The sequence below is a fragment of the Capricornis sumatraensis genome, chromosome 20, assembly GCF_032405125.1.
Source record: "Capricornis sumatraensis isolate serow.1 chromosome 20, serow.2, whole genome shotgun sequence".
NCBI lineage: Eukaryota > Metazoa > Chordata > Mammalia > Artiodactyla > Bovidae > Capricornis > Capricornis sumatraensis.
Genome location: NC_091088.1, coordinates 52,460,285 through 52,483,732, shown reverse-complemented (window position 1 = coordinate 52,483,732; position 23,448 = coordinate 52,460,285). Strand labels below are relative to the sequence as shown.

Genomic DNA, 23,448 nt, shown 5'->3' with positions numbered 1-23,448 from the left:
CTGAGCAGCTCCAGCACATCAGGGGCTGTCTGTTTCTATGGTACATAAAGGGCATAAATCTTAAGTGTACAGCTTGATGTCATTTTATCTACTGAGAAATATAAATAAAATAACATATTGGGGGAATTTATTTCTATTTGCAGATGCATGGCAGAAAACATATTTAAAAAGGAGTAAATAATAAGAGGTCCTTCTTCTCTTTCGAATACGATTATTTGGTATGATTTAAAATGTAAACTATGCGCATCTCTAATAGCTCAGTTGGTATAGTCCACGGAGTTGCAAAGAGTCAGACACGACTGAACAACTTTCACCTTCACTTTCCACTTTCAAATGAAAACTGTATCTAAACTTAATGTCAGCAAAACAATGAACACTGTAACACAGTTACAACACATGCTATCTGTGAAGAAAATAAGTCCAACATTTATAAATGTGTAATACCTGGCATCATCGACTCAATGGACATGAGTCTGAGCAAACTCCAGGAGACAGTGAAGGACAGGGAAGGCTGCCATGCTGCCGTCCATGGTGTCGCAAAGAGAGTCAGACATGACTGAGCAACTGAACGACAATACCTGGAATTATCAATACCTAGATTACTTTAAGAATCCTAAAAAAATCAATGAGAAAACCCAAAAAGCAACAGAGAAAGTACGTGAGTAAAAAAGCACTTTTAGGGAAATATGATTGGTCAAGAAACACACATGAAAAAATGTGCTCAATTTGCTTGTAATCAGGGAAATACGGACACTCATCTTTAATAACTGAAGGGATTCAAAACTGGTGCAAGGATGGGGCAACAGTCTGGCAATATGTGAAGCAAAGTCTACACAGCACTTCTAGATATGCACCTTTGAGAAAATCTTGACTCTATAAAGAAAATACAAAAATGATATTTAATATAGCATTCTTATTTCAATGAAAAATCATTAATGTCCTAATCACTGTTTAATGGAGTATTTCAGCATGTTTACTATATACACTACCAAGGACCAGGCTGAAAACGTTTCCACTCTGTAGAAAAGCACTAGCCCAGTATTCAAGCCGAAAGCTGCTTTCAGAGTATGATGTGATGTGAGCTGCGGAGAAAAGTGTCCTTCCTCACCCTTCCGCAACACACTCACCATAATGTCTGAAATAACATCCTGCAAGACACTCACAGTGCTTATGGTAACATCTACCAGAATGGTTCACACTCTACAGGTGTTAAGGGATATCTGGAGTGAAAGAATTGCACAGCGAAGTAAATTTGAGATACAGTGTGTTACATGAAAATATATCTTGAATACATCTTTTAACAAGTTGGTAACAGGTACTTGGATTTCCCCCCAAAATAGATACTTTATCCTTGCTTTCATTCATGATTTTCCCCATGATACCTTTTTTTCAAATACCCTCATGGATTGGTATCCCTGAAACAAACTTGTGGAGAATATTGGGTTAAGGTCTTGTGCTAGGTTAAACACAGGCCTTCTGGAGATATTTTGTGTTTGGAAAAGGCAAAACACTAACCTATGAATGAAGACTGATTTTATAATAAATTCTAAATACAACTATTTAGAATTAATAGAATCGTCATAACTGAAGCTGGTCTAGATTTTGCTCTTTAGGAGTTATCCATGTCTAGTTTTATATCAGGACTATTTTACCTGTGCAAAATTAATTACTAAAATCCTGTTAAGGATTATGTTTCTTAAGGCTTTCACCTATGCAACTATCAGATTTTTTTCCTTCAACAGGAACTTCATACACACATTTATTTGTTGGTCTGTTTGGGTTCTAGAGCAGTCAGCTGTGATAACATTCTTAGAGAAGAAAATGTAATCCCTCTATGTTTTGACATACATTGGAATATATATTGTACATACAAATAGTGTTACTTTAGAATTAAAATAAAAATTTCTTGATAATCTGTAGTTATGTCCCTTTTATCATTAATGCTGTTTCATATTTCCTTTTCATTGATTAGACTTGCCAAGATATAGTCATTAACACTGGATTAAGTCTACTAGTATCTAACCCTTTAATTAATTTCTAACTTTAATTTTACTTTGCTTCTCCTCTGTTGGTTTTACTTTGTTCTTTTTCTGGTTTCTTGACACAAAGGTTTACTCATTCCTTTAATACATTTATCCATGTGACAGGCCCAGCTTTGATGGCTGTGGAAAAGCGAAGATGAAGCCTAGGCCTACAAACAAGATTTTCTTAATGCATTCAGGGGCATAAGTTCCTCACTGAGTAGAATTTTGGTGACATCTGACAAGTTCATATATGCAGGCATCTTATTAACAATGATTTCTGAAGCAGTGTATAATTTGATTTTAAATATTTTATTATGGAAACTTTCAAACACATTAAAAAAAAGTAAAAATATTAGAACAATGAACCCCTCCATAAACAACCATTCTACTTCAGTAATTATTATTTTACCTATCTATTGAAACTTTCTAGCTCCCTTTGCCAATTTTCTTTTGTTGGAATATTTTAATACAAATCTGGGTATCTTACCATTTCCTATATATTTCTAATCATAAAATCTTTTATTTTTTAATAACCACATTGATATTATTATCAAGCTTCCCGGGTGGCACCAGCGGTAAAGAATCCACCTGCCAATGCAGGAGACCCAAGAGATTCAGGTTCGATCCCTGCATTGGGGAGATCCCCTGATTTAGGAAGATCCCCTGGAAAAGTAAATGGCAACTCACTCCAGTATTCTTGCCTGGGAAATCCCATGGACAGAGGAACCTGGTGGGATACAGTCCATGGATATAACTTAGTAACTAAACAACAAAACTAGTATTTCTAAAAATCATTTAATAGTCAGTGCATGTCCACATTTTCCCCAGTCTCCAAAATGTCTTTATGCACTTTGTTCAATCTGGGTCCAAATAATGCCCACATATCGAATTTAGTTGATGTGCCTCAAGTCTTTTTTCAAAATCTGGTTAACAGTGCCCTTCTTTTTTCATGCCACTCAATAGTTGAAGAAATCAGCTCATTTTGGGGAATTGTTTTGGGAATTTTATACATTCTGGATCTGCTTGGCTGCTTTCTGTGGTATCATTTACTTTGTTCATCTATTTCTCAAATTCTTGGGTTTAAAAAATTTTTTGATTTAAAAGTTTGATTCATTCTGTTCATTATTTTGGCAAGAAAACTTCATAGGTAGTGACATGTACTTCCTAATTGCATTATACCAGGAGGTGCATATTGTCTGACAGTTTAACTTTTATAGACGTTAAAATCAACCAAAGGAGATGGTCAGCTTGATAAATCCAATATAAAGTTCCCACTATAAACTCTTTCCCCAAATAGTTTTAATATCCCTTGAAGATCACTTTCTGGACATTATTCTTTAAATTAGGAACTAGAAAATGATTTTTCTAACCCAAATATCATTTTTTCTTCTGTATTTACTGGTAAGATTTATTAAATTTAAAAAAAATTTAAATTTGATGAGTTTGGGTGACCCTGAGACTTGATTCACATGGAAAAAACAAAATAAATACTTTTCCCTTTATTTATTAGTTTTCAGAATGATGAGTTGGTACCCAAGCATCTTCCCAAGCCGACCAAATTAGGCAGCCATAACCAAGTACTCTATCAAACTGCTACTGGGGTCATGTCAAAAAACCCAACTCCTACTGGTTGAAGATGGGATACTATGAGCATCAAAAAGTTTACTAGTTGTAATGGAATGTTTTCTTTCTTTCTACAAGAGTAACATATACACACACATGTGCACACACACATACACAATTATATTTCCAAGTGGTTAGTTTCTTTTTTTGCCATCTTTTTGACAGTTTCTAATTGATTTTGAGTGGTGGTCAGAGAATACAGACTATAAAACATTTACCTTGTAATTTATTATGGGAAAACAATTTCATATTTCTCTTTGCTTCTTCAACCACTATATTCTTAACCTCATATTCATGAAATTCATCAGGTTTTTTTTTTCAGCATGAAATTTCTGATGCAGCTCAAGTGATGAAGAACTTCTCACATTCAATATAATCTCCTAGATTTTACCCAGAATAATCTTAAGTTTAGTAAGTGCTGGGCAGTGACAGAAGGCATTTCTATATTTATTACTTCTATAGGATCTTTCTTTCATATGAATTCACTAACACTAATGATGTTAATAACAACTATAGGTATTTACAGAAAACATGCTATATGGCTGCTGTTTTTCTAAGTATTAACTACTCAATCCTCACAATGATACAGCAGGCTCTGAATTGGCCCCAGTGATACCTTCCTCCTGGGATTCATACTCTTCTATAAGCCTGTTCCCTTGAGTGTAGGGCAGCCTAGTTCCTTGCTTCCAAGCAATAGAAGGTAGCAAAGGTAATGAAATGTCATTTCAATGATTAGAAACACAAGATGATAGCTTCTTCGATGCTAGCAGACTCCTGCTTTCTTGGATTGCATTCTCTGACGAGGCAAGCAGTTACGCTGAAGAGGCTCATGTAGCAAGGAACTGACTGAAGTCAGCCTTCAGCCAACGGCCAGCTAGAATCTGAAGACCTCAGTGCAACAGCCCTCAGGAAATTAATTTGGACAACAACATGAGGTTAGAAGTGGATCTTTTCCCCAGTTGAACCTTCAGATGAGACTCAGTCATGGTTGAAACCTTGATTTTAGCCTTGCGAGAGGCCCTGAAGCAGAGGACCCAACTAAGTTATGCCTAGACTCCTGACCTATAGAAACTGAGATAATAAATGTGTATTATTTTAAGATACTAAGTTTGTGGTATTTTATTATGAAGCAATAAATAGCTAATATTCATAGATACTACTATCACCATTTTACAAGTGAGCAAAATGAGGCACAGAAATTTAAGAACCTATCCAGTAATACACTGGTAATACAGTGGTGAAATGGTGATATAAGATAGATAAAGCTAAAGATTTTCCTGCATTCATTATATTACTTTCTCATAAGAATATGCTGAAGACAATGCTTGAATGGTAGTGGAAGCAACCATTAAAGCAACATTTTTTTCTGTAACATAAATATTTTATGCTTAATGATGAGCATCAAACAAATTCTCTCCAAAACGAATTTTCTGATGTTCTGTAACATAATGTGCATTTGAAAGCCTTGTATTAAATTACATTATGAATTTTCTGATGTTGAGTAAGGTGTGAATGTTGTCTAAAGGCCTTCTTACATTCCTTACATTTGTAAGGTTTCTCACCAGTATGAATTCTCTGATGTTGAGTAAGAAAAGAATAAAGTCTAAAAGCTTTACCACATTCCTTACATTCATAAGGTTTCTCTCCAGTATGAATACTCTGATGTTGAGTAAGTTGTGAGAGCAGTCGAAAAGGTTTTCTACATTCCTTACATTCATAAGGTTTCTCACCAGTATGAATACTCTGATGTTGAGTAAGTTGTGACAGCAGTCTAAAGGCCTTCCCACATTCTTCACATTCATAAGGTCTCTCACCAATATGAATGCTCTGATGGGAAATAAGTTGTGAGTAACTACTAAAGGTCTTCCAACACTCCATACATTCATAGGGTTTCTCACGAGTATGAATTCTCTGATGGCGAACAAGTTGTTGCCTTAATCTAAAAGTCTTCCCACACTCCTTACATTCATAGGGTTTCTCACCAGTATGAATACTCTGATGGACAGTAAGCTGTTGACATATCCTAAAAGTCTTTCCACATTCCTTACATTCATAGGGTTTCTCCCCAAAATGTATTTTCTGATGTATTCTAAGGTCTGGACCACATACGAAGGCTTTCCCACATTCCTTACATTCATAGAGCTTCTCAGAAGTATGAAGTCTTTGATGTCGAGTAAGGTGTGTACACTGCCTAAAGGTCTTCCCACATGCCTTACATTCATAGGGCTTCTCGCCAGTGTGAATTCTCTGATGTCGAGCGAGTTGCTGATGTACTCTAAAGGCCTTTCCACATTCCTTACATTCATAGGGCTTTTCACCAGTATGAAGTCTCTGATGCTGAGTCAGTTCTTGGAGGACTGTAAAGGCCTTCCCACATTCCTTGCATTCATAGGGTTTCTCACCAGTATGAAGTTTGTGATGTCTGATAAGGTGTGCACGCTGTCTAAAGGCCTGCCCACATTCCTTACATTTGTAAGGTTTCTCACCAGTATGAATTCTCAGGTGTTGACTAAGTGTTGAGCGACGAATAAAGGTCTTCCTACATTCCTTACATTCATATAACTTTTCTCCATTATGAACTCTCTGATATTCAGCAAGAAGATTATGCTTTTTGTAAGTGGTCATTTTTTCAGAAGCAATTTTCACTTGCCCAAAATATCCCTCTTGTGGTTCCTTTTGCCCCTCAATTTTGCTTTTGCATTCCCAATCATTTCTAAAAATGGAGTCTTGAAGGCTATAGCTTTTAACTCTTTCCATTATCTCCCACTGGAATGAATATACTTCATAAATGTCCTTTTCTGAAGATAAAATATTGGCACTGTATCTGGATTCCAAGTCTGAAAGAAAACAAGAAAGCAAACACACAATGTTTTCCTGTTCCAGAAGAAAGAAAACTATACAGAAATAAAAAGCACCTAAAATAATGCCTATTACTGAAACCAAGTAGGACCCTTTGGGGCTACTGGGCATGGAAGCCTTTCTGTGTCCCCTGTTTCTTTGCAGAGAATAGACTCCAGCCTCCATGGACCTTCCCTAGATTCCAAAGGGAAAATCTGAACAGGTGCTAATCAGGGAAGGGAGAGGATTCAGAAACAAGAAAGGGGCAGTCAAGAAACAATACTGCAACCTTGGGTCAGAGTCCCGGTTCCACCACAAGGGATACACGTAACAGTATCTTTGAGCTCTTCTGCAAAACTAAAACCCCCAGCAACTGGAAGATGTTCCAGAGAGGTGACAGTTTGATAACCTTGAGAAGCTCAACAAGACACCACCTGAGGCCAGATTAAAGGAACCAGTGAAGCTCTTCATGAGAACACCAGAGGCCAGATTAAATGAAAGGAATACAGGCCCTGCATACCCCCTGATCCTTATCAGTAACCCTGATCTTGAACTATTGCTATAAAACTCTCACCAACTCCTCCCAGGTTGGGACACACAATTTTTAAAGCACAAGCCCACTGTGTCCCCCTTTGCCTGGCAAAGAAATAAAGCTATTCTTTTCTACTTCACCCAAAACTCTGTCTCTGAGATTTGATTCACCACCAGCATGCAGAGGCTGTTTTCAACATCATTACCAGTGAATGGATTAGACATCTCTAGAAGACACTGTATTCCTGCTAATAACACGTATGCGTACCTAAAAAACCCTGTCTTCTGTAAAATTACACACCAAATATTAAAGTTTATAGGGAAAATAGGAAAAATATCTCCAAAACAATACCTCCAACAGAATTACAACATGAATGACAAACTGCTACTCAATGAAAATGACAGAAGCCAGAAAAACAAGAAGACAGCTGCTAAGAGAAAATAACGGCCAATCCAGAGTTCTGTACTCCAAAGAACGAAGACAAAATTCTGTACCCTTTAAAAATGAAGGCAAAATAAAGATAGTTTCAAATAAAACCTAAGAGAATTCACTGCCAACAGGCACAATAAAAGAAATACTAAAGGAAGTTCTTCAGGAACAGAGAAAATGATTCTAAGCAGAAGCACTACAGTGCAGAAAAGAAAAAGGAGCACTGTAACAGGTACCTGTGTAGGTAAATCTAAATCAGTATTAATAATAGTATTTAAATTAATACTCTATGGGGATCTAAATGTATAAAGAGTTAAGATAACTAACAACAGTAGAAAAAGTACAGGATACCTAAGAAGAATTTAAATGTTATTAATGTCTCTACAATAATGAGAAATATATAAAGGAACTAATTTAAGGTACAATGCAGTAAGTGAAGAATACATGTGTTAACCTCTAGAGCAACTATTAAAGGGTGTATAACTAACACACTCAAGAGGCAAAAGCTAAAATAAAATATTTTAATCCAAAATAGGCATGAGAGGGAAAAAAAGAGAATGCTGAACAAACAGAAAAAAGAAGGTGGATTTAAACCTAAATATATAAGGGTTATATATTTCCCTGGTGACTCAGACAGTAAAGAATTCACCTGCAATGCAGAAGACCTGCGTTCAAATCCTGGGTCGGGAAGATCCCCTGGAAGAGGGCATGGTAACCCACTCCAGTATTCTTGCCTGGAGAATCCCCATGGACAGAGGAGCCTGGTGGGCCAACAGTCCATGGGGTGGCCTGCCCGGCAACAGTGCATGGGGTTGCAAAGAGTCAGACATGACTGAGCAACTAAGCACAGCACATATGAGAAAATTACTTAACTGCAGATGGATAAAATGCACCAACTAAAAGACAAAGATGCTCCTTATCCACACAGGGAGAAGGAGGCTGTATGAGGAGTTCAATCTGGGTAAAGAAAACATGCACTTGTGGGAGCAGCCTCAAGTGTGGAGGATTCAGACCGAGGAGCAGCCCAGCAGTATATTCTGGGCAAACCCACCAAGAATCTAACATCTGTCTATCTCCCACCAGTAACATTCAAATCAAAGCCACTACCATATTCCACTGGGACAAATGAAATAGCCTCCTAATTGGTCTTCCTACTATTCATCTTGCCCCTATTTGATCTATTCTCTAGCATGATACTTATAAGACAAATCAGCTCGTGACATTCCCCTGCTTAGAAATCTCCAGTGGCTTTCTATCACAATGACTTCCCCTATGATACTCAAATTTTACATGACTTAGCCCTTACCTAACTTTCTGACTTCATCTTGTTACTCTACTTCTCACTTACCTTTTGAATAATCATCCTGGCCTTCCTCCTCCTCTTCTTTTTAAAATTTTTATTGGAGTACAGTTGCTTTATAATGTATTAGTTTCTGCTGCACAGCAATGTGAATCAGCTATATATTATATGTTTACATATATCCTGTCTTTTTTGGATTTCCTTCCCATTTAGGTTATCACAGAGCACTGAGTAGAGTTCCCTGTGCTATACAGTAGGTTATCATTATCTATTTTATAATAGTATCGATAGTATAAATATGCCAGTCCCAATCTCCCAATTCATTCTACCTGAACTTCCCCCTTGGTAGCCACACATTTGTTCTCTACACTACTGTGTTTCTATTTCTGCTTTGCAAGTAAGATCATCAGGTAAGGATGATAACAAAAATTTGCATGCTGGCCTTTTTGCTGTTCCTCAAACATCAAAGTCTTTGCCCTCTGGCCAAAGGTCTCTGCATTTACTGTTTCATTAGGACTGTTCTTGCTTCTTGCTTTAGATATTCAAATGGTCTGAGCTCTTTTCTCATGTCTCCACTCAAAAATCATCTCTTCAAAAAGCCCCAACCGCCCAAAATTCTGTCTACATCTCCTAATTTCTATCTCCTGTTCTCCTCACTTTTCTTAATAACACTTGTCACTACATAATACTATTCATTTACTTGTTAACTTAATGTCCTTACTCTTATTAAAATGTAAACCAGAAGACTGCTGGGAACTACCACTTTTGCTCACATCTGTTCCACTGGTATGTAGCACAGTGCTTGGTTCAGATTGGGCATGCAAGTATTGCTGAATAAATGAACATATTTTAGGCAAGCAAGTGTATGTATACTAGTTAGACTGGAAAGAAACTGGACCCTATACAGACATTGCTATGGACTGAATTTTGTCCCTCCAAAATACACCTAAGTCCTAAATACACAATGTGCCTATATCTGGAGACAGTGCTTTTAGGAGGCAATTAAGGTTAAATGAAGTAATAAGGGTGGAATCCTAATTCACAGGACTGCTGGACAGAATAGGACAGGACAGCACTGGTGGCCTTACAGGAGGAAGAGATCTTTCTCATGTGAAGACAGTGTGAGAACAGGGCCATCTGCAAGCCAGAAGAGAGCCCTCATCAGGTCCCCAAATCCTAACCTTGAACTTCTGGCCACCAGAATTGTGGGAAAATGCATTTCTGTTGTTTAAGTCACCTATTCTATGATATTTTGTTATGGCAGCTGGAGCTGCCTATACAGGTTTAGATCATGATGAATTATAGTCATTGATCAAGAAAGAGAGTAGCTACTCTCTTGGCTCAAATCTTTTACCTATCACCCCCAACAGGACATTTTAATTTACTTTTTGTTTTGAAATAACTGCAGATTCACAGGATGCTTCAAAGAAAAGTATTGAGAAGTCTCACGACCCCTTCACTCTCCCTCTCAATGGGAACATCTTACAAACTATAGTACAATATTCAAACCAAGAATTTACCCTTGGATTAATCCATAGGGCTGATGTAGATTTCATCAGTTATACATACCCTCATGTATGTGTTTCAGAGAAGGTGATGGCACCCCACTCCAGTACTCTTGCCTAGAAAATCCCATGGACGGAGGAGACTGGTAGGCTGCAGTCCATGGGGTCATGAAGAGTCAGACACGACTGAGCGACTTCCCTTTCACTTTTCACTTTCATGCATTGGAGAGGGAAATGGCAACCCACTCCAGTGTTCTTGCCTGGAGAATTCCAGGGATGGGGGAGCTTGGTGGGCTGCCGTCTATGGGGTCACACAGAGTCGGACACAACTGAAGTGACTTAGCAGCAGCAGCATGTATGTGTTTGTATACAGGTCTATGAAATTTTACCAAATGTATAGCCTTATATGCAGAGTACATCATGAGAAATGCTGGGCTGGAGGAAGCACAAGCTGGAATCAAGATTGCTGGGAGAAATATCAATAACCTCAGATATGCAGATGACACCATCCTTATGGCAGAAAGTGAAGAAGAACTAAAGAGCCTCTTGATGAAAGTGAGAGAGGAGAATGAAAAAGCTGGCTTAAAGCTCAACATTCAGAAAACTAATTTCACGGCATCCAGTCCCATCACTTCATGGCAAATAGATGGGGAAACAGTGCAAACAGTGGCTGACTTTATTTTTCTGGGCTTCAAAATCACTGCAGATGGTGATTGAAGCCATGAAATTAAAAGACACTTACTCCTTGGAAGGAAAGTTATGATCAACCTAAACAGCATATTAAAAAGCAGAGTCATTACTTTGCCAACAAAGGTCCGTCTAGTCAAGGATATGGTTTTTCCAGTGGTCATGTATGGATCTGAGAGTTGGACTATAAAGAAAACTGAGTGCAGAAGAATTGATGCTTTGAACTGTGGTGTTGGAGAAGACTCTTGAGAGTCCCTTGGACTGCAAGGAGATCCAACCAGTCCATCCTAAAGGAGATCAGTCCTGGGTGTTCATTGGAAGGAATGATGTTGAAGCTGAAACTGCAATCCTCTGGCCATCTGATGCGAAGAGCTGACTCATTGGAAAAGACCCTGATACTGGGAAAGATTGAGGGCAGGAAGAGAAGGGGACGACAGAGGATGAGATGGTTGGATGGCATCACCAACTCAATGGACATGGGTTTGGGTGGACTCCAGGAGTTGGTGATGGGCAGGGAGACCTGGCGTGCTGTGGTTCATGGGGTCACAAAGAGTCGGACACAACTAAGCGACTGAACTGAACTGAACTGATAGCCTTGTCTGAGGACTTCCCTGTAGCTCAAACAGTAAAGAATCTGCCTGCAATGCAGGAGACCAGGGTTCAATCCCTGGGTCAGGAAGATTCTCTGGAGAAGGGAATGGCAATCCACTCCACTATTCTTGCCTGCAGAATCCCATGGACAGAGAAGTCTGGCGAGCTACAGTCTGTAGGGTCACAAAGAGTTGGACACGACTGAGCCACTAACACATAACATAACACATAGCCTTGCCTAACCCTCACCACAATCAGGACTCAACTATATCATAACCACAATGTTTTATCCCTTGGTAGCCTCAACCACATTTTCCCCTCCCTACACTCCTAACCTCAGGTAACCACTAATCCAATTTCCATCTCTATAATTTTCAGTTCAGTTCAGTCACTCAGTCGTGTTCAACTCTTTGTGACCCCATGAATTGCAGTACAGCAGGCCTCCCTATCCACCACCAACTCCTGGAGTTCACTCAGACTCACGTCCATCGAGTCAGTGACGCCATCCAGCTATCTCATCCTCTGTCGTCCCCTTCTTCTCCTGCCCTCAATCCCTCCCAGCATCAGTCTTTTCCAATGAATCAAGTCTTTGCATGAGGTAGCCAAAGTACTGGAGTTTCAGCTTTAGCATCATTCCTTCCAAAGAAATCCCAGGGCTGATCTCCTTCAGAATGGACTGGTTGGATCTCCTTGCAGTCCAAGGGACTCTCAAGGGTCTTCTCCAATACCACAGTTCAAAAGCATCAATTCTTCGGCGCTCAGCCTTCTTCACAGTCCAACTCTCACATCCATACGTGACCACAGGAAAAACCATAGCCTTGACTAGACGGGCCTTTGTTGGCAAAATAACGTCTCTGCTTTTCAATATGCTATCTAGGTTGGTCATAACTTTTCTTCCACGGAGTAAGCGTCTTTTAGTTTCATGGCTGCAGTCACCATCTGCAGTGATTTTGGAGCCCCAAAAAATAAAGTCTGACGCTGTTTCCACTGTTTCCCCATCTATTTCCCATGAAGTGATGGGACCAGATGCCATGATCTTAGTTTTCTGAATGTTGAGCTCTAGGCCAACTTTTTCACTCTCAACTTTCACTTTCATCAAGAGGCTTTTTAGTTCCTCTTCACTTTCTGCCATAAGGATGGTGTCATCTGCATATCTGAGGTTATTGATATTTCTCCTGGCAATCTTGATTCCAGCTTGTGCTTCTTCCAGCCCAGCGTTTCTCATGATGTACTCTGCATATAAGTTAAATAAGCAGGGTGACAATATACAGCCTTGACGTACTCCTTTCCTATTTGGAAGCAGTCTGTTGTTTCATGTCCAGTTATAACTGTTGCTTCCTGACCTGCATATAGGTTTCTCAAGAGGCAGGTCAGATGGTCTGGTATTCCCATCTCTTTCAGAATTTTCCAGTTTATTGTGATCCACACAGTCAAAGGCTTTGGCATAGTCAAAATAGATGTTTTTCTGGAACTCTCTTGCTTTTTTGATGATCCAGCAGATGTTGGCAATTTGGTCTCTGGTTCCTCTGCCTTTTCTAAAACCAGCTTGAACATCTGGAAGTTCATGGTTCATGTATTGCTGAAGCCTGGCTTAGAGAATTTTGAGCATTACTTTACTAGCATGTGAGATGAGTGCAATTGTGTGGTAGTTTGAGCATTCTTTGGCATTGCCTTTCTTTGGAATTGGAATGAAAACTGATCTTTTCATTGTGGCCACTGCTGAGTTTTCCAAATTTGCTGGCATACTGAGTGCAGCACTTTCACAGCATCATCTTTCAGGATTTGAAATAGCTCAACTGGAATTCCATCACCTCCACTAGCTTTGTTCGTAGTGATGCTTTCTAAGGCCCACTTGACTTCACATTCCAGGATATCTGGCTCTAGATGAGTGATCACACCATCGTGATTATCTGGGTCATGAAGATATTTTTTGTATAGTTCTTCTGTGTATTCTTGCCACCTCTTCTTAATATCTTCTGCTTCAGTTAGGTCCATACCATTTCTGTCCTCTATCAAGCCCATCTTTGCATGAAATATTCCCTTGGTATCTCTGATTTTCTTGAAGAGATCTCTAGTCTTTCCCATTCTGTACTTTTCCTCTATTTCTTTGCATTGATCGCTGAGGAAGGCTTTCTTATCTCTTCTTGCTATTCTCTGGAACTCTGCATTCAGATGCTTATATCTTTCCTTTTCTCCTTTGCTTTTCACTACTCTTCTTTTCACAGTTATTTGTAAGGCCTCCTCAGACAGCCATTTTGCTTTTTTGCATTTCTTTTCCATGGGGATGATCTTGATCCCTGTCTCCTGTACAATGTCACGAACCTCCGTTCATAATTCATCAGACACTCTATCTATCAGATCTAGGCCCTTAAATCTATTTCTCACTTCCACTGTATAATCATAAGGGATTTGATTTAGGTCATACCTGAATGGTCTAGTGGTTTTCCCTACTTTCTTCAATTTAAGTCTGAATTTGGCAATAAGGAGTTCATGATCTGAGCCACAGTCAGCTCCTGGTCTTGTTTTTGTTGACTGTATAGAGCTTCTCCATCTTTAGCTGCAAAGAATATAATCAATCTGATTTTGGTATTGACCATCTGGTGATGTCCATGTGTGGAGTCTTCTCTTGTGTTGTTGGAAGAGGGTGTTTGCTATGACCAGTGCATTTTCTTGGCAAAACTCTATTATTCTGACAGAATGTGGTCCACTGGAGAAGGGAATGGCAAACCACTTCAGTATTCTTGCCTTGAGAACCTCATGAACAGTATGAAAAGGCAAAATGATAGGATACTAAAAGAGGAACTCCCCAGGTCGGTAGGTGCCCAATATGCTACTGGAGATCAGTGGAGAAATAACTCCAGAAAGAATGAAGGGATGGAGCAAAAACAGTACCCAGTCGTGGATGTGACTGGTGATAGAAGCAAGGTCTGATGCTGTAAAGAGCAATATTGTATAGGAACCTGGACTGTCAGGTCCATGAATCAAGGCAAATTGGAAGTGGTCAAACAGGAGATGGCAAGAGTGAACGTCGACTTCTAGGAATCAGCGAACTAAAATGGACTGGAATGGGTGAATTTAACTCAGATGACCACTATATCTACTACTGCGGGCAGGAATCCCTCAGAAGAAATGGAGTAGCCATCATGGTCAACAAAAGAGTCCGAAATGCAGTACTTGGATGCAATCTCAAAAACGACAGAATGATCTCTGTTCATCTCCAAGGCAAACCATTCAATATCACAGTAATCCAAGTCTATGCCCCAACCAATAATGCTGAAGAAGCTGAAGTTGAATGGTTCTATGAAGACCTACAAGACCTTTTAGAACTAACACCCAAAAAAGATATCCTTTTCATTATAGGGGACTGGAATGCAAAAGTAGGAAGTCAAGAAACACCTCTATGATTTTATTATTTCATAAATATTAATTAGAGTTATATGGTATAACCTTTTATGATTATTTTTTTCACTCAACATAGTTTCTTCCAGGTTCACCCAAATTATCGCATGTATTAAGAATATATTTCTTTTTGTTGCTGAGTGTTACTCCATGGTATGGATGTACTTTTTACCCATTTTTAATTGAGTTGCCTATCATTATAGTGTTGAGTTGTAGTGTATCAACTGGATGTTGGTCCTTTGTTTTACTACTGTTTTCTCTCAGTCTATGACTTGCTTATTCATTTTTTTATTAGTATATTTTGATGAGATAATGTTTTTTATTTGGATAAATTATGACATTAATTTTTAATTTTTATGGTTACTGCTTTCTCCTAAGAAACTTTTGCCTAATATCAAGTCATTCCCCTATGTTTTCCTCTAAAAGCTTTGCATGCATGCTAAGTCCCTTCAGTCATGTTGACTATGCAACCCTATGGACTGTAGCTTGCCAGGCTCCTCTAACCATGGGATTCTCCAGGCAAGAATACTGGAGTGGTTTGCCATGCCTTCCTCCAGGGGATTGTCCCAAGCCAGGGATCAAACCTGTGTCTTAAGTCTTCTGCACTGGCAGGCAGGTTCTTTGCCACCAGCAGCACCCTTGGAAGCCCATTTACATTTTGCTTTTATATTTTTTACATATAAAATGTATACCTAGTTTTTAAATTTTTATTTTTTTATATTTGACTTTTAAGATTTTTTAATATTTAGTTCTTATATTTAGGTCTAAAATCGATCTCAAATTAATTGTGCTATGAGGTCAAGATTTTTTTCCCAAATTATTCCAGTGTCATTTGTTGAAATACTTTCCTTTTTCCATTGGAAGGCTCTGACACCTCTATCAGTAAATAAATGACACTAAGTGCACGTGAGGTCTACATCTAGGGTCTCTGTTCTGTTTGCTGATCCTTAGCCAATACCACAATGTCTTGAGTAATTTAGTTTTATAATATATCTCAAAGTATCTTGAAGTCATGTAGTCTAAGTTCTATAACATGTTCTTCCTTTTTGAGATTGTTTTAGACATGCTAAGTCCACTGCTTTTCCATATAAATTTTAGAATAAGTTTGTCAGTATCTACAAAATTTAAAAAAATGGTTCCTAGGATTTTGCCTGGAACTGTATTGCATCTCATCCCCAAAATGGTATCTTTCTATTCATCGGATCATCTTGGCAATGTTCCATGGCTTTTATTGTAGAGGTCTTGCACATTTTGTCAAATTTATTCCTTAGGATTTTGTTTTCTGACCCTACTGTAAACTGACTTAATTTACTTTTTCTTAATTGACTTCTTTAATTTTCCAATTTTTTTCCTATATAAAAACAAAAGTGATTTTTGTAACTTAACTTTGTATCCTCTGATCTTCACTTACTAGTTTGAGTAGATGTTGCTTTGATTCCTTAGGATTTTCTAAGTATATAATTATACCATCTCCAAATAGTTTTACTTCTTTCTTTTTGATCTTTATATCTCTTATTTCTTTTTCTTGCCTTATTGCAATGCTCAGACCTTCAATTTAATGTTAAGTAGATACAGGGAGACTGGGCATCCTTGCCTTGTTCAGTCTTAGGAGGGAACTCTTCAATCCAGCATGATAAAGTTAACGACGTAGTATTTTTTCAGCAGATGCCCTTTATCACACTGAGGAAGCTCCCTTCGATTTCTAGTTTCCTGAGAGTTTTTATCATGAATGGATATTGAATTTTGTCATATGCTATTTTTACATCCATGGAGATAATCAAATGATTTATCACATTTCTGTTAATATGGTAAATTACACTGATTAATTTTCAAATGTTAAACCAAGTATAATTTTCTGGGGTAAACCCTATTTAGTCATCATTACTATATATTACTGGATTTAATTTTCTGATATTTTGTTAAGCATTTTACATCTATGTTCAAGAAGGATAGAAATTATCAAGGGCAGGGGGAAATTATAAACTTACATCCTTCATGAACATAGTGTAAGAATTAAAGTAGCCTCATAAAATGAGTTGGAATGAATTCTTTTTCTGAAGGAATATGTGTAATACTGTACTATTACTTCCTTAAATATTTAATAGAATTCACTAGTGAAACTATCTGAGTCTAGCATTTTCTTTCTGGAAAAACTTCTGATAATGAACTTAATTGCTTTAGTAGATATGAAATTATGCATATTTTCTTTTTACTCTGTGTCAGATCTGGTAAGTTTATATTTTTCAAGGAATTTTTCCATTTAAGTTGTCAAATTTACTGGCATAAAGTTATTCATGATATTCGCTCTTTTTTTAATATGGAACATGTCATGAATTTGCATGTCATCCCTACGCAGGGGCCACGTTAATCTTCTCTGTATTGTTCCAATTTGAGTGTATGTGCTGCTGAAGTGAGCACTCTTATTCTTTTAATGGATATAAAATGTTAAGCGAAAACCTCTCTTTCTTTCCTGGTATTAGTAATTTATGTTGTCTCTCTTTTTTTATTGATTAGTCAAGTTGGTGTTTATTAATTTTGTTGATCTTATCGAGAGATCAACTCTAAGCTCTGTTAAGTTTCTCTTCTTTTCTTTTTCTATTCTGTTGATTTTAACTCTTACATTATCATTTGTTTTCCTTTTACTGAGAACAGCTTTTTTCTTTGAAGTGGGAGAGAAATATGATGTGAGAAATAGAGAGTTGTAATCAAGGCCAGTAGGAAATTCCCTTGTTAGCCCAGGTTTAAAAGATTTTAATTTGCTTCCTAGGTCTTAGGCCTTTCCTCTACAGCTTTTGAAGAGCGATCTGTAAATCTCAAGGGAATGTCTCTACCCTGACAAACTTGGCTATTACCTACAGTAATGATTTTCCCATGCCTACTCAGCCCTCACTCACCAGGGTGGTGTCTTCCTGTTCCTTCTCTCACAACCATCCAGGGCTCCTTCCCTTCATCCAATAAGGTAATCACATCTGGCTTAGACATGGAAGGACCTGCTTAAAATATAATGTGACATGAAATTATAAACCCCAAAGTCCTTAGGTTCAGATTTGGTTAAATTTATAATAAACTAGTAGTTTAAAATAGTATTTTATATATAAAGTCTAAGCACAAAGAAATGCTAGGAAGTTGAAAAACACTCACCCTAGGGTAACCTGAGGACCACTAAGAACAGACACCAGATAGTCAAGAACAGGTTTTAAAACAATTTAAACTCATAAGCTCTGCTGAGAGGCAGTCTTATTTAATAGCTAAGAACACAAAATATGGATCCAGATAGTACAGGTTCATCCTGCCTTTGTTGCTATCTTGCCTCAGCAAATTATTAACCTTCTGTGCCTAAATTTTCTCATCTGAAATAAGGATAATAGTACATTTCTCATAGAGTTGTTGTGAAGATTAATTAATAATATACAATGTTCAGAATAGTACATAAGTACAAATACATGCATTTATATATATGAAAGTGAAAGTGTTAGTCACTCAGTCGTGTCCAACTCTTTGTGACCCTATGGACTGTAGCCTGCCAGTCCATGGCTTCTCCGTCCATGGAATTCTTTGGGCAAGAATACTGGAGTGGGTAGTCATTCCTTTCTTCAGTGGATCTTTCCGACCCAGGGACTGAACCTAGGTCTCCTGCACTGCAGGCAGATTCCTTACCATCTGAGCTACCAGGGAAGCCTGTTATATATACACATAATATATGTGCATATTAGCAGTTGATTTCTATTGTTATCAGTTGGCTGAGAGAAGAATAAGAGGCTTCCTGAGACATCCTCAGATACTTACTAGGATATTTGTTTAATATTAAATGTAAAGTTCTTAGATTTTTAACCTTCAACCACAAAGCAAGTAGAACTAAATATGTCTGCTATACAAAACAGAATGCATTTACTTGAGTTTTAGATGAACTATAGAGATTCATCTCCTACTGTGTAAATTCTACAGGCTCCTCTTATTTTTAGAGAGATTCAGAATCCCTGTGTCTAGGTATTCTCTTCAAAGGTGGATCAGAAAGAAGCTCCATCAATTCTTAGCTCAAATACATAGTGAATTCTGGTCTCTTGAACAATGTTTCTGTCAAAAAAAAAAAATCCAGAATTCAAACCCAGCCCCTGTGTACTAAGGAAACACGGAAAATAACCGAGCCTGAAGACAGTCTGAAGGACCTAGCCTGCTGAGCCTGAGAATGACAAGTGTTAAAAGGAGGGTCCTATTTCCAACGTAACAAAGCTTACACCATTCCTTTGGAACAGAGAGAAAAAATTTTGTTTAGTTTCTCAAAACACAATCCTCAAATTGACAGAAGAGAAAGTCAGTATAATTTGAGATAAACTGCCTTACCTAGAGAGATGAAGTTGCTGTAATTCTCCCACATCACATCCCTATATAAGTCCCTCTGTGCTGAGTCCAAGAATTCCCATTCTTCCTGTGAGAAGTCAATGGCCACATCTCTGAAAGTCACTGAACCCTGAAAAAAAAAAAACTCATGTATTACTTGTGAAAATACATGAAATATTTTTTATAAATAGAAAGAGAGGGGATCAATGATTGCATTGCAGAGACGGAGGGAGCACAGAGCAAGCACATTTATTTATTTGTTATTTATTTCTGGTTGTGCTGGGTCTTCGTTGCTGTGCTCTGAAGCAATTTCTCTAGTTACAGTGACTGGGGGCTACTCTCTGGTTGTGGTGCATGGGCTTCTCCTTGCAGTGGCTTCCCTTGTTGCCACCACATATTCCAGGGCTTGCAGGCTTGGTAGTCGTGGCACATGGGCTTAGTTGCCCAGATGCCCTGTGGCATCTTCCCAGACCAGGGATCAAACCCATGTCCCCTGCATTGGCAGGTAGATTCTTAACCACTGGACCATCAGAGGAAGCCCAGAGCAAGCAAATTTATGCCATGTGAATTAGACAGTAAGAAAATTAGCATCACTGAAATAGTGCTACATGTTATGAACCATCCTGTGACTGCAGATAAGATTAAATTTTTACCCAAAAATATCTGGAAAGGAAGAAATTAACCAAAAGAAGTCCCAATGAAATGAAACAGTGCACACAAGCCTTCAGCAAGCTGTTTCTCCACCACAAATTCTCAAGAAGTATGAGATCTTTTATCCTCTTTTTCCTTCACTGATAATGAAAAAATATTGATAAAAATTTCTCCCAAATGTACTACAAAATCTCTAAGAAAATGACTCAAGTTCATCATAAAGTCAGATTTTATTATAAGCACTTTGCCTATTATGACCAATTCTTTATTTTTTAAAATTTGCTCCATGGCAGTCGACATTTCGAATGCATCAAATTCAATCTTTTTTCACTCTCTCTTTAGATTTCTGGATTCAATACAATCTCAAAAACCTTCCTCAACGCTCACATTCTACACTATTACTTACACTCATGGACGGAGGCAGGCTACAGTCCATGGGGTCACAAAGAGTCGGACATGACTGAGCAACTGAGTTATCTGCACAAATAACACATTATTTATGCATCTGTATGATCTTCTTAGCTCTTTATCATTCATCATCCCTCACTGAACATCTTTCCTCACTTCTGAGTTAGAGAGTGTGTGCGTGTTTAGCCGCTCAGTCGTGTCGGATTCTTTGCAATCCCCACAGACTGCAACTCACCAGGCTCCTCTGTCCACAGTATTTCCCAGGCAAGAATACTGGAATGGGTTGCCATTTCCTCCTCCAGGGGATCTTCCTGACCCAGCGAGGCCCAGATTGAACCTGAATCTCCTGCATTGCAGATTCTTTACCATCTTAGCCACCAGGGAAGCCCCAAGTGTTAAAAATAGCACTCTGGATCATGATTATCAATGAGGAGTGATTTTACTTCCAAGAAGACATCCAGCCACGTCCGGAGACAATTCTGATTGGCACAACTGGGGAGAGGGGGTGTGAGTGTTAGAAGCATCCAATAAATGTCTAACATGGATACTGTTAGACATCCGACAATGCAGAGGACACTCCGCCAGAGTAAACGATTCTCTGGCTTAAAATATTAGTACAGTTGACACTTGAACAACAAGGATTTGAAATGCATGGTACCAGTTCTATGTGTATTTTTCTCAGTCATAAATACTACAGTATGATGCAATTCTAGGTTCACTGAATCTATGGATGTGGAACTACAGATAATGAGGAATTCCAGATACGAAGGGATGGCATACACAGAGGACCAGATGTTCAACCGCCCAGAGGGTCAGCACCCCTAATCCCTGCACTGTTCAAAGATCAACTTTAGTTCCAAAACTGAGAAACCCTGCTCAAAACCAGCACATCTGGTCAAACTGTACAATGGACTCTGCTCCTAGTATTCTTCTCTCAGGGTTTCCTGGAGATAATTCTTGACCTATTTGCTGTCCAGTTCTGATCACCTCCTACTCAACCCGCTTGTGAGGGAGGGATCCTAAACAGTATGAGATGACTGAATATCTGACACCTGATAGATGTGACTGATGGCAGTTTATTAGTCACATATACTCCAGCCCAGGAAAGGAAGATATTACACGTCATACAGGGCCACACAGGAGATGTACTCAGGAATAGGGTGAACAAGCAGGATCTGTGGGAGGTAGGCTTTATAGTGAAAAGAGGATGATGAATTCCGTGGCCAATGCAGGATGATGTGATGGCTTGTTTGAATAATTCTGTGGGCTGGCAAGGAAGTGACTTACTAGGTTAAGGACCAGGAGAGGTTCAGCTGGTCTGGCGAATAGAGGAACTAGCCAGGTAAATGGGGGCTCCATCTGGGGAGAGCACGGAAACTCTTAGTTAGGTCTCTGGAGCCTTGACAAGATATCAAGGCAGCATATGAAATTTTAAGCCTCACAAAATGAGGCCTCAATCAAATCCCTACCTCTTCCACCCTCTACAAAGCCTTACATACCATAATATTTCAATGCACCGATATTTTAGCCAACACAAAATCTCATTACATATTTAAAAAACTCAGGTTTGTGGAGAAGTTTGGCGTTTTCCCTATCAGCAGTCAAATAAGACGAAATTCTCTTTTATCAAACCACAAGATTTTCAAGGAAAGTCCAAAGAGGGATCTCCCACTTAGTATCAATAATCCACCGCTGAAAATCAAGACATTCTAACACTACATAATTCTCCCACCATTTTGGGTGGGTGCCTATTTTCCTACCATTTTAAAGCAAAGAATTACATTGCACTATACATTAATTCCAACCCTCCCACTAGCTTCACATTTCCCCCAGGACAGAGCTCCAGTACACATGGGCCATGCACATATGATATCTTTGGCTTTCGTATTTTCTTTTAGCTTTGCTATTTCTTTTACCAAATGTTTTTTTCTCACTTGCTTTGTTTCTCCACAGTTTTCTTCAATACTTTTCCACCTTTTTAGGAACTCATTTTACAAAATGACAAAAGCAGGGGCTACGTGGGAAATGCATAATGAAAGTGTGTTTCTAATAAGAACAGAACAGAGGAATGACTCAGACTCTGTATGATGCTCTTATGCCTCCCCTTCTGCCAGCAACACCAATTATACACATCCCCTTTGATGACACTTGCAAGCATTTCAAAACATCTGCAGATGGTTCTGATGGTTCAGCAATTGTATTTGGAATACAACAAGACTTCCTATATATTGTTTTCTGTTTTTTAAATTAAAAAAGTTACATTGAACTATATGATTTCACTTATATAAAGTCCTCAAAATAAGCAAAATTATTATAGGGTAATCAAAGTCAGGGTTACATTTGGACGAGGTGGGTATAAAGTAACTGAAAGGGGGGTATATGAATGCCAATAACATCCTTTCTTCTGAGGGCTGATACAACAGAAATACTCAATTTATGAAAATTCATTTAGCTGCACACTTAGGATTTGAGCACTATTCTCTATGTATGTTTTGCATCAATAAAAAGTTCTAAAAAACTTCTAAAAGATGTTAAATTCTATATTGGGGATATAAATTTTTGTTGCTGCTGTTTGTTTTTGGCCATGCCACATGGCATGTGGGATCTTACTTCCCCGACCAGGAATTCAACCCATGTCCCCTGTAGCTAGAAGTGCAGAGTTTTAACCACTGGACCACAAAGGAAGTCCCTGGGGATGTAAATTGTTTCCATATAGAACCAGATCAAAAATCACTGTTTTCAGAGAAATACGCTTTCATTGAAGTTTAGGTATTAAAATAAAAAACTAAGATAAAAAATGTTAACAGGGGGACATTTGGCAGGAATTACCTGCTTTTTTCTTACGGCAATTTACTTTTGCTCCCTCATGGCTCTTGACAGAAGATGGTCCACATTAGTGGAAAAAAAGAGAAGGGCACACAGAGAGGACACTGGGCTATTTGTCTCCAAATCTCACAGGAATGAGAGGGACTAGAATAGGTTATTGAATGGAGTTCCATTAAACAGAAGTTTCAGAATAAGGAATGAGTATGTATACATGGTCTAGAAATAGGTGATATTTCAAAAAGGAAGAAGAAACATCAACTTACATGGGCCATTGTTTTGAACTGCAAGCACCGGTCA

At 38.4% G+C, this 23,448-nt stretch overlaps 1 protein-coding gene and 1 non-coding gene across 2 annotated transcripts in view; both read right to left on the bottom strand.

Annotated features, from left to right (window-relative positions):
• Window positions 1-23,448, bottom strand: part of LOC138095962 (uncharacterized) — a 406,275-nt gene that overhangs the window by 182,460 nt on the left and 200,367 nt on the right. The window contains 2 exon segments of the mRNA XM_068991959.1: window positions 5,192-5,774; window positions 5,859-6,230. Of these exon segments, the coding sequence (XP_068848060.1) occupies window positions 5,192-5,774; window positions 5,859-6,230 (955 nt within the window).
• LOC138097277 (U6 spliceosomal RNA) lies at window positions 17,240-17,346 on the bottom strand. Its single transcript, XR_011146477.1, has one exon. It is a non-coding gene; the product is annotated as a U6 spliceosomal RNA (small nuclear RNA).